The sequence below is a fragment of the Leguminivora glycinivorella genome, chromosome 19, assembly GCF_023078275.1.
Source record: "Leguminivora glycinivorella isolate SPB_JAAS2020 chromosome 19, LegGlyc_1.1, whole genome shotgun sequence".
NCBI classification, from domain to species: domain Eukaryota; kingdom Metazoa; phylum Arthropoda; class Insecta; order Lepidoptera; family Tortricidae; genus Leguminivora; species Leguminivora glycinivorella.
This window is the reverse complement of record NC_062989.1, coordinates 17,076,678-17,093,770: the sequence shown is the minus strand read 5'-3', so window position 1 is coordinate 17,093,770 and position 17,093 is coordinate 17,076,678. Positions and strand designations below refer to the sequence as shown.

Below are 17,093 nucleotides of genomic sequence, written 5' to 3'. Positions count from 1 at the left end.
TAACTCTTGCGGTTATCGAGTTATAAAGATAATTGCTGAACACAGCCTTTACCAATTCATAATGTTATTTGTATTGACATGTGCCGTCAATCACTTGACACTAACATGAATGTTATTCTTAAGGGTCTCTCACACTAATAAGTTAATTTATTATGTACCTATGAATATGATGAATTTTTTTTTTTACGAATTTAACTAAAAGTGATATTATACAAGGTGGTTCCTGATAATGAACCTAACAACGTGTCGAATTTAACGGAAAACAAAAAAAAACACGGTGTATTTATGCTATTAACACGGACACTAATAAGGTTTCTAGATGTGATATAATAATATAATATGTCTTAGATCTCATTGTTATTAAGCTTGATAATGTTTAGTAATTGTTTGTTTTTATCCAAATATTTAGCTATAATTACCACATAAGTGTTTTGGTGTAAGATTGTTAACTTTGTGTAAATTTTAATAAATAAATAATTAAAATAAATAATACATAAGTCTTAAAGCGTCATTTATTGAGTATGTAACATAATATATTTTACATAATATCTTACAGCTATCGATCTAGACTTGTGCTTTTTCTGGCATAATAAATATGGACAGATGTGGTGCGAAATGTTTTCCTTCGTGTTTTGACGGAAACTCACGAACGTGGCATGCTAGTTAGATCAACGTTAGTACAGATGTAGTGCGGAAAGCTTTTTCCCCTCACTAGCTCGGAAACACGTGTTTTGTCCTTCAATACCAGCGGGTAAAAATGCATTTTATCCACTAGTGGGTAAAGTAATTTAACCTTGAATAAAGTCAAATTAACTGCTTTAAAATTGATAAAAGTAGGTGAATCTAGTAATAAAGATGATTTACCACCTGTGGAACTACTGGAAGCAGTGATAAATGCATTTTTTGCGTTGTAGTTTCCTCGCTATAGTGAGGGGAAAAGTTTTGTGTTACACTCGGGTGCAAATGTATTTTACTTCTCGTGTGTTAAAAAACTCGCAAGTTCAGGATTCTATTCTCGAACCACTCGCTTCGCTCGTGGTTCAACTATAGAATCCTTTCACTTGCTCGTTTTTCAATTCCACACTCGGCGTTAAAATACAACTTTGTATAACAAATAACTATTCTTTCGTATTTTTCAGGAAACGTTCGTATTTGTCATGCTAGTTGAAACAGTATCAGTACGTCTTGTACTAAGACTGACTGAAATAGCATGACACGTTCGTACATTCCCGTAATAACCTAACAAAAAAATTAAATTTTGAAAAAACCCCCGACCGCGATTTTCATGAAACATGGCTAAGACTAAGTCAGCTTTCAGACAAAAAAGACTTAAACTTCGGTTCATCCGTCCGGGAGCTACGATGCCACAGACAGACACGTCAAACTTATAACACCCCGTCGTTTTTGCGTCGGGGGTTAAAAATACGAAGGAAAACTTTTTGCCGGTCTGGCTCAGTCGGTAGTGACCCTGCCACTAAGCCGCGGTCCTGGGTTCGAATCCCGGTAAGGGCATTTATTTGTGTGATGAGCACAAATACTTGTTCCTGAGTCATGGATGTTTTCTATGTATATAAGTATGTATTTATCTATTTAAGTATGTATATCGTCGCTTAGCACCCATAGTACAGGCTTTGCGTAGTTTGTTGGGGCTAAGTTGATTATTTTATTTATTTTACTAACGTTGACCGAACTAACATGTCACGTTCGTGAGTTTCAGTGAAAAGTGTCGTGTTCCTGCCGGTGAGTAAGGCTGCCAGAGCTCAACGAGGGTGCTGTGTACTGGTGACGGAACTACGGAACTAATTTGTTCCGTCTATTATCCTTTGAGTCGTCGGCAACCCAAACCCTCCTTAGAACTTGAGTCTATTTTTTTGCTGTGTACTTAACACAGCAAAAAGGCGTGTACAAGTTTGTAATGGGTTGGCAACGCGCACGTAACACTCCTTGAGTTGCAGGCGTCCTGACGGTGACCGCAATCCATCAGGCGGACCGTATGCTTGTTTGCCACCGACGTAGTATTAAAAAAAAGGAAAAAGATTTCGCACAACATCTGTAAGTAGACTTAACAAAGGCAGGAATAATTATTTATTTCAGTATTTTTTTTCTGATGTCATAAATTAGTCTGATGTTATACTTAGGTATCCAATATGGAGATATCTTGGAACATGTACTCCTCAGTCTCGTCCGCGAAGACCGTGCGACCTCGCCGTCGCTCGATCGTTTTGGGTAACCTAAGTAAGAAAAACAATATGCGGGTAGTTGCTAGTTGTATGCTGGTAGTTGGTAAATATAAGATCTAAAATTATGGGCCGGTTAAAATGTTAGAAAGCCTGTTGAATTTAATTTGAAAACATAGAGGAATAAGTAAGGGAAGTTGTAACTCCATACATCAGTAAATGCAAGTTATTTGTAGTGACATCTAGCGTCATCCACGCGTCAACTAGCGTAAATTATCAGTACTGCTACTTGTCAATAGATGTCGCGACGAACAAAAAGTCTAATGCTCAACAATTTTTAGTTAATATTACAATAGTATTAATCAGTACCCTGCTTTCAAATTTCTTCTGCTTGTAATATAAGTTGTAAACTGTTTTTATATTACATTTTTGGCAGACGCAACACAGTTGGCACCTAGTGTTTAGTAGTGGTACTGATAATTTTCAGTATTTGACGCGTGACTGACGCGTGAATGACGCTAAACAAATAACTTGCATTTACTGATGTATGGAGTTACAACTCTTCCCTAATCATTCATGGGGGCACTGTCGGCACGGCTGGTCGACACCACAGGGGACCCCAGGGCTGGACCTCTGTTACAAAGAGGTAACTCATTCCATGCCGCAAGCAGACCTACTGGAAGGGGTATTTTCTTTGTAACCAGGTTATTACTGTAGGTAGGTAAATATTTTTATATGTGTGTAGGTATAGTTTGTTATATAGTTTTATTTATTTTTAGATTTAACTTTTATGGTATGTTTAATCTTGAATTTAATAAATAACTCTTCCCTTACTTATTCCTCTATGTTTGAAAATTAAACTTGTATCAGAGTTTTATCGCAAAAGACGAAGAAGGAAAAGAAGAGTACAAAATGCAAAAGTATTAACATATATTAGGTTTTAGAAAATGTAAGTGACATTCATTTCATAGTTAGTTTTTGTGTTAGTTTTATTTTGACATTGAATGTATAACCGTTCCGTTCTGCCTAGCTTTGTAACCATTAATACCTTTAATGTGAACCTACCCTATTTTTTGACATGATTTAAAATTTATTGTTTTGTAATTTCCGAAGGTACTTAGGTTAGTTATATGTTGACATTTTATAACTTCAATTTTTAATCTGTTTAAGTATTTTTTGCATGTCTGTTTGTCGAATACACTGACACTTCCCTAGTTTTAAGACCTATTATGTATTTACGTGTATTCTTGCAAAATAAAAAGTTTGAAGTTTGAAGTTAATCATAATTTTAGAATATTTCTTTCGTGCACTTTGAATTGGGTAGGTAAAGTTGTTTGAAGATAGGCAAATAATATAATTACTTTTCTGAAACAACACGTTATAGCAATCACGAAAAGGTGACTCTTTTATTTTTATTTCGTATAATTTATTTACTATCATTTTTAAGTGATTGAAATGACGTTTGTGAAATTTAATAGCAGATGAGGTGACAATACCTTAAGGCACTGGTCTCACCGCGAGCTAGTAAGCTATAAGCTATCGGCTATAAAAACGAACAAAAGATAATCACTCCCGTGCAAATAAAAGAGACACGGCGATGTTTATAGTTACTCGCCCAGCGGTGAGCTATTAAAATCGCCGTGTCTCTTTTATTTGCACGGGAGTGATTATCTTTTGTACGTTTTTATAGCCGATAGCTCATAGCTTACTAGCTCGCGGTGGGACCAGTGCCTTAAACGTGCTGAGTTGTAAGAAATTAGAAAAAAAACACCAATGACAGCAAAGTGACACTGACAGATGACATCGCTTTGTTTTCTAATTTCATATATTCAGCACGGAACTTCCGGTTGGGAAAGCGGTTTCGCTGAGTTGTTTAAGAAATTAGAAAAAAAACACCAATGACACGCAAAGTGACACTGACAGATGACATCGCTTTTACTTTTACTAATTTCATATCACCTTGACAGCACGCCATTTAATTTTAAAAACTGAACTGAACTGAACTATATTCAGCACGCGCAAAGGCATTGTCACCTCATCTGCTATTAAATTTCACAAACGTCATTTCGGTTACTTCAATAAAGATAATATTTTTTTTTTTTTACCCTCTTTTGTGTCCCACTGCTGGGCAAAGGCCTCCCCTCGCTTTCTCCACTCGACCCTGTTGCCGCATGCACCCGGAAAGGTGGGCCAAAATGATTACAGACTGGGACCCGCGAAACACCATAGACGGGGCAGGCCGGGGTGCAGGCAGACCAAAAAGGAGATGGCGGGACGACCTGGACGCATTCTACCCAAAATGGTGGGAAAATGCCGACAGCAAATAAATTATACGAAATAAAAATAAAAGAGTCACCTTTTCGTGATCGTTATAACATATTCTATATCAGCAACACGCTGAGATGAGGCCATTTCGTGGCACTTCATTACTTTCTGTCTTGTTGTTATTATGTGTTCTTTGTCTTGTCTGTGTTCACGAATAAATGTTTATTCTATTCTATTCTATTCTATAAGATAAATATATTATTTGCCAATCTTCAAAAAACTTTACCTACCCAATTGTCACTAACTTCACTAGGTAGTTTATTCTCTCACCAATGAGGAGGTACAATCAAAGGTTATGTTATGACAGATGGCGCCACCCTATTAGTCCATACGTGAGAGCGAGAAGATGATATGTTTTTTCTCTCTCTCACATATGAATGACAGTGACATGCCTAGACACTTGCACAGGCGCCGCCTGGCGGGGTAAAATGTCAGTGTGCTTCCTCATTGTACCTATATACGATATTCTTATGTACCTACTACCTATCTGTGATATTAAATAAAGCTTTTCTCTACATCTAAATAATTTTTTAATGTCATTCACATTATCTAAATATATACCGGCCCCAAAAATTTGGTACGTAAATAATAATAACTGTCTATGTTATTATTACTACTACTATAGAGATATTTTCATACAATAAGATATTGTACCACCATAAGGATATTAGAAGGAGATATATACGTACAAAAATACATAGACAGTATTTGAATCTTTTTATTAATATATTCAACAAGATATAGCTAATGCATAATCTATTACAATACATTCTACATTTTCTACAAATCTAAATCATCAGCAAATATTTTACTACTTTAATATTTCTACAATAATATCTGGAAGCCTATTAAAATTATATTAGTCAATAATCATATTAAATGGAGCGAAACATGTCGAGCGTTATATCGACTTAACACGTGACGTGAGAAACCCGCTTAAAATATTTTTAAATACAAGTAGTTATTGCTAACATGGCGTCGTATTTACTATAATATACTAAATAAGTAAAAGTATTATCCCAATACTTAATTAGTCATACACATACATACAAATAAACAATCACCAAACTACTTGATCTATAACGTGCATATAATCGTTTATATAAATATTTTAGCAAATATGATAACGTCAAAAAACCATAGCGTATTTGTAGAAGGATAAAGAGTAAGAACTCCCGGCCCCGTAGCCGAATGGCATTTCTGCGAAACGGAACGCCATCGAAACGCCGCAGAAATGTAGTCTGGCTCTGTCGCGCCAATACGCAAGAGTGATAGAGATAGATAGCTACGAAAGAGATATGCCTGACCGGTCTGGCGCAGTCGGTAGTGACCCTGCCTGCTGCGCCGCGGTCCCGGGTTCGAATCCCGGTAAGGGCATTTATTTGTGTGATGAGTACAGATATTTATTTGTTCCTGAGTCCTGGATGTTTTCTATGTATATAAGTATTTATATATTATATATATCGTTGTCTGAGTACCCACAATACAAGCCTTCTTGAGCTTACCGTGGGCCTCAGTCAATCTGTGTAAGAATGTCCTATATCCTATAATATTATCGTGAGCGTTTGTGCAATTGGCTACGCACACTGCTTAAGTTCAGTTACCGTAATAACTTGTTATACAATTAAGTTACGATCAAACAAAATTATTGTTCTACTAAGCTATGTATAAATGTAGGCATGTTTCATAGACAATATTTCTAGTCAATTCTTCAGTATTCATTACATTACATACCATTTAACAACCAATACATCAACCCTTTAAACATACTGAATTAATATAGTTATACATATATACGTCAATTTAAATTTATAATTGAATATAATTTTAAGTTAGTTATGACTAATATAATTATACATAACTATACATATAATTAGAATAACCTACTAGTAGTAAGCCTATAGTTGAGAGCCAGTATCTAATCAAGTTATTCACAGCATTTTTCCTATCATTATCATAAACAAGACAAAGATAACAATATTTCAACCAACTATTCTTACAAACGCTCTCTAGCTATCATCTGTCCATCCCACTCACAGTCTAGCCGTCTCACTCGCTCCATCCCCACCATTTTTTCATTTATACGTTTTTCATTTACATTCATCTCTAGTTCACGCTTCACTACCAAGAATGGCACAGCCATAGATTTATCATTCTCACTTGTTATCACTTCTGAATTGTCTTGTTGTACCTCAGGTGTTTTGAAATCTACAAATAGATTTGTTTTTTCCTTATTCGTCTCTTTTGCAGAATCAATTATTCTTTCATTTTCAGAGTTGAAATGATGATTTGAATCCTTGCGTTTAATTCCTGAGATATCTTCGACATCTGTCAAACTCAAACCAATTGAGTTTCTGTCTTGCGTTTAACTTCTATGTTATCCTTATTCTTATGTTTGTTTGAATTATTTGTTTAGTTTCGTTTAGCGTAGTATCTTTGTTATTGATCTCAGTTTTTATAATTTCCATAGCTACATTTTCTTTCAGTGTACCTTCGTCTGTCATTGCCACTTGTTTCATTTCTCGTCCTAACTCCGCGACGCGTCTCATCTGCGCTATACGTAATTCTGCAATACGCCGTTCAACATCTTGTCTTACAATATTTCTTTCTGCTTCTATCAATGTCTCCATATTTACTATATAGTCTGTCACTTTTTCTGCATTTGTAGAGTGTACCTCAATGTTTCCTTCTCTTTTAAGTGTTTCATTTCCCATTATTTTCACATCTTCCTTCTTATCAACTTCATTTGGATTTATGTCATTGTCTGTCGATAATTCCTTTTTTGGCACAATACCTAACACTTCAAGAATTTTTAAATCTTCTTTGCGCTTATTTTCTTCTGTTTGTTTCATGTTGGCCAGATCATCGAACTCTTCATTAGGTACCAATGCTACAACACGTTGTAAATTTGCCATGCGATTTAATTCTTCTCTCCTTTTTATTCTAGCTTCACGAGCAGCTTTTTCCTGACGTTCCATTTCTGCAGCACGTTTAATTTTAGCCTCTATTTCTGACTGTACTGCTTTTTGAACTTCTATCTCAGCCCGTTTCTCAATTTGGTGTGCATTTGGCTCTGTACTTCTCTTCACATCTGCCTTTACTTCTGCAACTTGTTTTACATTTGGTTCTAAGACCGGTTCTTTAACTGAATTCAAATTGTTAGATTGTACCGTTGACTCTTCTACAGGTAAATCGGTTCCACTTTCTTTCTGTGTAACGTGCTTCTTTGGCAAAATACCTAAATCTTCTAACAGTTGCATCTCTTCTTTACGTTTTAAATCAGCAGCTTTTTTGTCTGTCTCAACATCAAGTTTGACCTGTGTAACACCATTTGGCTCTGCATTACGTACCGTAGCTATTATGCGTTGTAATTTTTTAACACGCTCTAATTCTTCCCTACGTTTCTGCCGTGTCTTCTGATATTCTGTCGCTGGACTTTGATTGTGCTCTTTTTGCGTATCTGCTATAATTTCTCTTATTGGTTCACTTTCTTTCTGTGAAGAATTTTCTGTATCAGCCTCTGGTTCAACGTGACCTATTTCTAATATTGGTGTGGCTTCTTTCACATCTATCACTAGTTTGACCATTTTTGCGAAATCAATATCAACTTCTGAATCATGATTTTCTTTTTCCAATGGTTCAAACTTTGCAGTATTATTTTCAGCGCTTTCATATCTTGGCAAAATACCCAATTCTTCCAAAAGTTTAATTTCCTTTTGACGTTTCAATTCAGCAGCTTGTTCTATCTCCGATTGTTTCATTTCCGCGGTATCATCTGTTTCTGAAGCACGCACCATAACCAGTACACGCTGTAACTTAGCTATGCGATCTAATTCTACCTTTCGTTTCATCTTTTCTTGGCGCTCTTTTTCTGCCAAACGTTCCTTCTCTGCCTTCTCCAACTCTGCTTTCAGATCTAATTCTCTGATATATTTCATTTTTCTTTCGCGTTCAAATTCAGCATCTCGTTCTAATTTTGCTGCATGTTCAACGTCTGTTTTCCGTTTCGCTTCTGCTTGAAGCTCTAGATTCACTAAACGGTCGATCTCTGAAATGCGTTCTATTTTCGTCATGTGCTCTAATTTTGCTATTCCTTCATACTTGACCGGTTTCTTCTTATTCAATGCCTCATCTACCACTGTTTCTACTTTATTCACTTGTTTGTTATCCACACTCGGAATCTGTGTATTACCCAAGTCTTTTAAAACATTGACATCTTCATTGCGTTTTATCTCTTTTTCTTGCTCTGAATCGACTTGTTTCATTTTAGCTACACTGTCCAATTCGGGCGCCCGTACAAGAGCCAGTATCCGTTGCAATCTTGCAACACGGTCTAATTCTTCTCTTCGCTTTATTTTAGCTTGCCGCTCCTTTTCTGCTAAACGCTCCAGTTTTGCTAATCTTTCTACACCTGCTTGTTCTAAGTCTGTAAGTCGCGTGTCAGTATCAATGTTTATAGCATATTCTTTGCTCTCTATCGGTGTTATCTCTTCTAATTTCGTCTTCTCATTATCTATTCTCTTAACTTTCATGTTATATTCTTTTTCAAGCGTACCCAACACATTACTTCCTTCCATATTTGCCACTCGCATACTCCCTACTTGTATTCCTTTCTCTTTTACTTTAATATTCATCACGTTCGTCTTATTATCATTTTTAATTTCAGGCACTCTTTCAATATTATCTTTATAAAGAACGACCTGCTTCATAGCATCCCCATTACTTTTCATTTCACTCACACTTACATTATCATTAGTTTTAGTTAAATCAGCTCTAATTTCATTCACGCCTTTTGCAACCATTTGTGCACTATCTTCCTCACTCATACCGATCACTCCATCTATACCTTTCATCCCTTCTACACCACCCGTAACACTATCCTCTTCACTCACACCCATCCCTTCAGCAACCGTCTGCGGACTATCTTTCTCACTTACACCGCCTATCCTATCTTCACCTATTTCTCCATTTACCCTCTTTTCCCCACTATTGCCTGCCTCTATCCCCCCTACCTGATTCTCCGTTCCTCACCTGTCGAGCACGTATCTCTCGAAGACATGCAGCAGTTCGAAGCACACCTCGGCCAGGATGAGCGCGATCACCATCCACTCCAGGCGCACGTGATGGCGGTCGGCGGCCCAGGAGGACAGCAGCTCCAGGAGTTCAACGCAGTGGGATAGACGCTCGTTTAACACCTGGAGGAAATAAATTATAATCATGTAGGATACATATTAATATAATAATAATAGTAAAGAACACTAGCTTTTGCCCGCGGCTTCGCTCGCGTTAGAAAGAGACAAAGGTAGCCTATGTCACTCTCCATCCCTTCAACTATCTCCACTTAAAGAATCAGGTCAATTCGTCGCTCCGTTTTGCCGTGAAAGACGGACAAACCAACAGATGCACACACTTTCCCATTTATAATATTAGTATGGATTCTTACACAGATTTACTGAGTCCCACGGTAAGCTCGGTGATATATGGGAAAGTGTGTGTGTCTGTTTGTTTGTCCGTCTTTCACGGCAAAACGGAGCGACGTATTGACATGATTTTTTAAATGGAGATAGTTGAAGGGATGGAGAGTGACATAGGCTACTTTTTGTATCTTTCTAAAGCGTGCGAAGCCGCGGGCAAAAGCTAGTATATAATATACAAATATATGCATAGAAAATATCCATGACTCAGGAACAAATATATGTGCTCATCACACAAATAAATGCCCTTACCGGGATTAGAACCCGGGACCGCGGCTCAGCAGGCAGGGTCACTACGCGGTAGGCCAGATCGGTCGTCAAAATATAGGTAAATTAGGTAATATAGATATATAATAATAATAATAATAAAATACTTTATTGCACACTACAGAAGAAAAAGAAACATAATTCAGAACAGATACAACATGGTAGGTAACAACAGGCGGTCTTATCGCTAAAACAGCGGTCTCTTACAGACAACCTTCAGATAGTCGAGTGGCGGTATTATAATAATATAGATAAATCTTTGTCTAATTGTATTAATGACATAAGGACAGGTAGTCTATCTCGCGGCGACATACTCTCGCGGCCATCATGTGCTAGGCCTGCTGATCTGTCAGTAACGTTACCAATGAATTTTTCGGAACTTATGTGCGAAATGTCATTTGATATTTGCCAGTCGCTTTTCGGTGAAGGAAAACATCGGGAGGAAACCGGACTAATTCCAATAAGGCCTAGTTCGAAGGTCAGATGGCAGTCGCTTTCGTAAAACTAGTGCCTACGTCAAATCTTGGAATTAGTTGTCAGAGCGGACCCCAGGCTCCCATGAGGCGTGGCAAATGCCGGGAAAACGCAAGGTGGATGATGATGCCAAAATGTTTATATGTACGCTCGCAAAATTGTATTTTAGACATTGAAAATGAAATCGGACATCTAGCAAGAATCGCTTTTAAAAAGGTTAGTGAAGATTAGTTGTGTTTTAAGATTGTTTCTGTCTTATAGTTATGTTATAGCATAAATTAAATATAACAAGATCATACCATCCCATACATTAAAATGCGACCGCCTAAGACCGCGCTTACACTCCACCACACATAGATGGCGCCACAAAAAAAATGTCTTGTAGCTTTCGATTATACTTGTAGATGGCGTTAAGTGTCACTTTTGACATAGATTTACGGCTCGGAATTGACACTTAATGCCAATCTACAAATAATCGGTGGCAACAAGGCATTTTTTTGTGGCGCCATCTATGTGTGGTGGAGTGTAAGCGCGTTCGTAGGCGATCGCATTTTAATGTATGGGATGGTATGATCTTGTTATATTTAACTTATGGTTATAGCTACCCTTGTTCTCCTGGGTATGGTGAAGTAGGCTACAGTGTTGGAGTACAGTCTCTCCAATCTCTCCTCCTCCCAGTACACATCGGGTGTGTCCAGAAGATCCGATTCCACGTTGATGCGATGCCGAAGGGAGAACAACTCGCCTAGCTTGCGGACCACCTGGAAAAAACGTGCTACATTTAGGGCCACTTGCACCGACGAAAATGGAGGGTTAACCCGAGGGTTAACCCACCAATTTGTATGGAATTTGACATATGACAGCCCACTAACCCTGAGTTAAGTGATTGGTGCAAGTGGGCCTTAGTTGTTAAACTTTGATTATTCCTTTATTTTGGATCTTCAGCAATAAGTTTAAGTACATGCAGAATATTAAAAAGTTATGTGTCTTGACCGTGTGGTGACGGGTTAAGAATTTCAGCACCCCCTTTCTTCCCGTGGGTGTCGTAGAAGGCGACTGTGGGATATGGGTTAAATTGTGGCGTAGGCGAGAGGCTGGCAACCTGTCACTGCAATGTCACAGTTTCGTTTTCTTTCAACCCCTTATTTGCCAAGAGTGGCACTGAAACCAGAGTAGTTTCATGTGCTCTGCCTACCCCTTCATGGGACACAGGCGTGATTGTATGTTGTATGTTTATTTCCTATATCGGTCATCACCACTGAGGTCAAACTTGGCTTGGCATTTCTTGGCTACTTTGCAGGAACCTCAGCGTCAGGTAGCGTCAGGAACCAGAGTACTACTCTTTATAAAGTTCACCATACCCTTTTGCCCAAGAAAACCCTTTTCTTGAGCTTAGTTGCTCTAGGCTTGTGTAGTACATATACTAATAGTACAAAAGACACGATTCCCTGCACTGCACTAGACCGAACGACGACCGCAACCACAGATGTCATATATACCATAGATCAAGCAAACTTAGCGTGTCAAATGAACTCAGTGAAATCCACTGAGTTGTCCGTCTTTACTCGCAGCTTGCAGCTTTCGGGCGTCAATTTTTGTAAGTTGAAGTCAGCCAAAACATAAAAAATGCCTCGTTACGTGATATTCAATTGCAACAACACAAAAATTATGAACAATCAAGAGCCTGAGACATATTTAAAATTACAGGCAAGAATCAACTTCAGTACAAAATTTGACACGCTCGGCCCCTATACAAATATATGAATTTGTTTCTTCTATCTAAATTAAGTTCTGTGACCGCAACCGAAATTTGAGTGTCAAGATTTATTTGACCATCTATCAATAATAAACACTACATACCTCTTTCTTGTCTAGATGTGTTGTGCCATCCTTCTCCATTGTTATACTGTGAGCTCTCGCAGAAGCTGCCAGGGCTTCTAGCCGCGCCTCCCAGGCTCCCAACCGTGCTGACTGCGCCATAGCGTGACTGTCGGAAAAAAAATTTACGTAAACGTCATAATCTTATCAGTTTTCTTTTATACCATGTCCGTGGCAAACAGGTATACGGTCCGAATGATGGAAAGCGGTCACCGTAACCTATGGACGCCTGCAATTCAAGGGGGTATCACATGGGCGTTGCCGACCCATTATAACCTAGAGTATACGCTTCTTTTTTGAAGAACCCCATATTTAGCTCATCGGGACATTGAAAATAATATTTGCACAGGCGACGTTGTCAAAATTGTTGGCAAATTATCATGGACTGACTGTATCAACTAGAGATGGGCCGAATATTCGGTAAATATTCGGTATTCGGCATATTCGGCAAGTTTTTCAATGTTCGTATTCGGCCGAATAATTCGGTTGCATTGCCGAATACTTACCGAATAAACAAAGTAAATAACTAATGTAGATCTTACGTATTCCATTGGATAATAAGCTCCTATTTTAGTAGCTTTCTAAGGAACTACTAAAAAGAGATAATTGCCTATGCGTCAAAATACTCAAAATATAAATACAAAGTTGAAAAAACCGTAATTTAAGAGTTGAGAAGAGTTAAGAGTTGTTTTAACTAAGTTTTAGTTAAATCCACTAAATCTTAAGACCATATGTAGTTCGAGTAACATATGTAACCATTATCAATCATTTAATAGTTTTAACCTTAACATCCGCTTTAAAATATGGCGTAACCGAATATTCGGCCGAATGTTCGGTTCGGTAAGAGCTGAACCGAATGTTCGGCCGAATATTCGTATTCGGCAAAGTCCATATTCGGCCCATCTGTCTATCAACTTAAAAAAAAAGGTGCAGTTTTACTATAATGAAATTCATTCGAAATTTATTTTTGTCTAAAAATGTATTAGTTTAATATCTCACCTGAATGTATATTTTTCTAACGAGTTGTCTCTGTTTGGCGCCATGACGAAATACGACTCTTGTAAATTACACTTCTTTCTGAAAACACAGAAATAAATAAATTAGCATCTTGTATGATAAATAATTGTTTACTGTCATGAAAGTGTGTGAAGCGAAAGTGGTTTGTCAGAATCGTAGTAAATGGAAATCCGTGATCTCTGCCTACCCTTCTGGGAAACAAGCATGATTGTATGTATGTATGTTTATTTATTCAACCAACTTACATTTACAGCATAGTGCAATAATAAATAAATATTATAAGACATTCTTACACAGATAGTCTGAGCCACATGGCAAGCTCAAGATGGCTTCTGTTGCAGGTACTCAGACAACGATATGTCAATGATATGTGTGAGTGAAGTCATGAAATATATTTATGACTTCACTGTAAATTGCAGGGTTCGAGGATATATATCAAGATATATATCCGATATATATCTAATATATATCCAGCTTGGTTCGACGATATATATCAATGGATATAAATATCTGATATATATCTTTTTTTAAATTTTAAATAAATATTTCAATACAAAAATGGTTTTGAAAAATGTAACATTGTTAAAAAACTAGTTTTTTGTGTTTGTTACTGTTTTTCTACCAAATTTTATCTTTTTTAGTACATTTTTCCTTATCTAAAGTAGTATCATAAATAACGCAACAAAAAAATGAAATACCTTGAATACAAAATGGATATATATCAAAGTTGATATATATCAAAAATATCCGATATTTTGATATTTATTATAAATATCGGATATTTCCGAACCCTGGTAAATTGTAGTATTAAAAATCTTGTGGAATATTTAGTGTCAACTTACGCATTGGGCTGGTACACATATGTCATGATTTCTCTCTCTCTTTCCACCACGTCGCGAGGGTAACTCTCCAATTCATATCTGAAAAACATAGGTCATACATAAGATAAACATATAGGTAATGAATATCTATACTAATATTATAAATGGGAAAGTGTGTGTGTCTGTTTGTTTGTCCGTCTTTCACGGCAAAACTGAGCGACGAATTGACGTGATTTTTTAAGTGGAGGTAGTTGAAGGGATGGAAAGTGACATAGGCTACTTTTTGTCTCTTTCTAACGCGAGCGAAGCCGAGGGCAAAAGCTAGTGTTAATCATAAAGGAAACATTTGTATGGCTATGTTTAAATTATTAATTGTATTGAACACACAATAGACAGTAAAATAAGGAATAAAAATAGTTGCAATTGCCATAGCTCTCTAAGGTACCATACCTCTTCTCATAAAGATCATATTATATAAAATGTATTATAAACATGATACTGTAAAATTGAAATCTTGAAAACAACCCTACAACATAGTGGACCGATTTCATGAAATATGGCTAAGAACACTCCTGACCAATTCAGCGTTCAAACAAAAGAAAAAAAAATACATAATCTGTTCATCAGTTCAAAAGACAGACACACACACGTCAGATAGACACGTCAAACTTATAATACCCCGTAGTTCTTGGGTCAGGGATTAAAAATGCAACGTACCTCCTAACAAAGTCCAGCACATTGCTAGCCTCCAGTTCCGTACAGTTCCAGAAGACGACAGCGCCCTCCTTGAAGAAGATGATCTCCCGCGGCTCCGAGCCAACTGTGTACACTGCATTCGCTATCACCACGTCACCGTCTATCTCTTGAGCTTTTAACCTGAAATCAACAATTAATTTAACGAAAAATAGAAAACAAAGCATGTATATAATAAATAATAATAATAAATTTCATTTATTTTCACCTCACAAAAGATACATAAGAACAATTTTAACAGAAAATGGAGTTAAGAACAACTTAGTTTTATACCCTTTGTGAGAGACTGGAGTCTGAACTAGGCGTGAACCTGTAATACAGACTCCAGGCCCTCACGAAAGGTACAAGCCTTGTATTACAAGTGTGTTTCCATGACAACCCATACGATTTGACAGTTCGCACACTTGTAATACAAGGCTTTACCTACAGTGGACACAAGGAGAAATACTCATAAGGTATTTTTACAATGTTTACCTAACAGTTACATTAATGAGGTTGTATCAAATACAAATAATCATCAATTTAGAAAAATAATAAGGATAAGCTATATATCAAACCATATAGGCAAAAACTTCAATGCAAACAGAATAGTGAAAGTTTGGAATAAATTACCCTCTGAAGTTGTGAACTCTACCAGTGTTAATCAATTTAAAAATAAGACTAAACAAACTATCTAAGAAGTGAAATTGTGCAAAGTGAACTATCATTTAGACATATCGCATCAGCTGCCTGTCCTACCCTTCTACTACTACTACTGTACTATCCTTCTAGTCAAATACTTCTTTTTAAAACAAAATTAACATGTTTGTGGACATGTATGCTATAGCATACGCGTAGTCTTTTGTTTCTTTTGGCCTATGACAGATGACGTCACTAGCCGTCCGTGAACATGTTAAACAATTTGCTAATATGGAATTAATATGAAATTGAGTGTTGGTACAGTTTTTTTTTTTAACAGTCAACTCATTTACTTAATATGTTTCTATCTGAATTCTAAATAGAAATTAGGTTTACAATAGGTAACTACTGTCCATGTTTTCTTATAATTATCTGATGCTTTATTTCGTGCATGGTATAAAATACTTTATTATTGATGGCAATTTGAATTTACATTACAGACATTACAATTTTAATGATATCAAACAAAGAGCCATAAAAATCTATTAAAGACATTAATCTTAGTTCATAATGACTTTACAATGGCAATATGCACACAAGAGCAATAAAAATAGTCAATTTTATACGGAAGTCAAACAAATCTTGAATTTAATATATTGATTTTTTTTCAATTTCTTATGCAATAACTTAAGGAACCTAATTTCGGCTAAAAGCATGTGACTAATTTTATTATAACAGTTTCAGCTGAAAGCATGTGACTAATTTTATTATAATGATGAAATACATGACAAATCAATGAAATAAAAAAAAACCTTACATTCCAGGTTCATACAGCTTCTGCTCAAGCAGGGCCTCCTTCAGGCCCTTCAGATCATACGCATTTGCCGTCGCATAAGCCAGAGCCAAATAGTGGCCCTCTTTCTTACTAAGGTCTTCCAAGACCGCTTTCTTGTAAACCGTCTTCTTCTTAACCGGACTAGTCGCGTTTTCTAAAGCTATCACTGGCTGTATAGAATCTGAACTGCAGCTTCTAACTCCTAGTTGACGGGATAGCGAAAATATACCGCCTTGGCACACAGAATTGTGGTGTTTTAACGATGTAAGTTCCGCTAGTGTTTTTAGCGAAATGTTCTTCGCAAAGGCGCTCCGCGTCGGAATTAGTACAATTCTCGACAAAAACACAGACATCCTGATGTTTCTTCACATTTACGACTAATGTAACGTAATATTAACTGCGATTCAAGATATTATTACATAAAATGTATGGTTATCATCTTATTTTGAAGTTC

The 17,093-nt window shown here is 36.8% G+C and overlaps 1 protein-coding gene across 1 annotated transcript; it reads right to left on the bottom strand.

Moving 5' to 3' along the window:
- Nucleotides 1–1,911: 1,911 nt before the first annotated feature.
- On the bottom strand, nucleotides 1,912–17,087 carry LOC125236551 (required for meiotic nuclear division protein 1 homolog). Its single transcript, XM_048143392.1, has 8 exons — nucleotides 16,622–17,087; nucleotides 15,151–15,309; nucleotides 14,455–14,532; nucleotides 13,595–13,672; nucleotides 12,578–12,704; nucleotides 11,323–11,478; nucleotides 9,534–9,697; nucleotides 1,912–2,231 (listed from the first exon to the last, which is right to left on the bottom strand). Exons 1-8 carry the CDS (start codon nucleotides 16,990–16,992, stop codon nucleotides 2,135–2,137), a joined length of 1,230 nt encoding a protein of 409 aa, XP_047999349.1. The 5' UTR covers nucleotides 16,993–17,087; the 3' UTR covers nucleotides 1,912–2,134.
- Between the last annotated feature and the right edge of the window lie 6 nt (nucleotides 17,088–17,093).

Bases quoted from the DNA above. Each gene is read 5' to 3' on its own strand.
- LOC125236551 (XM_048143392.1), bottom strand. From the start codon at position 16,992: ATGTCTGTGTTTTTGTCGAGAATTGTACTAATTCCGACGCGGAGCGCC. The intron at 15,310-16,621 runs GTAAGGTTTTTT...TGTTGATTTCAG, and splicing joins AAGCTGTATGAACCTGGAAT to GTTAAAAGCTCAAGAGATAG. The intron at 14,533-15,150 runs GTACGTTGCATT...TATGTTTTTCAG, and splicing joins GTGCTGGACTTTGTTAGGAG to ATATGAATTGGAGAGTTACC.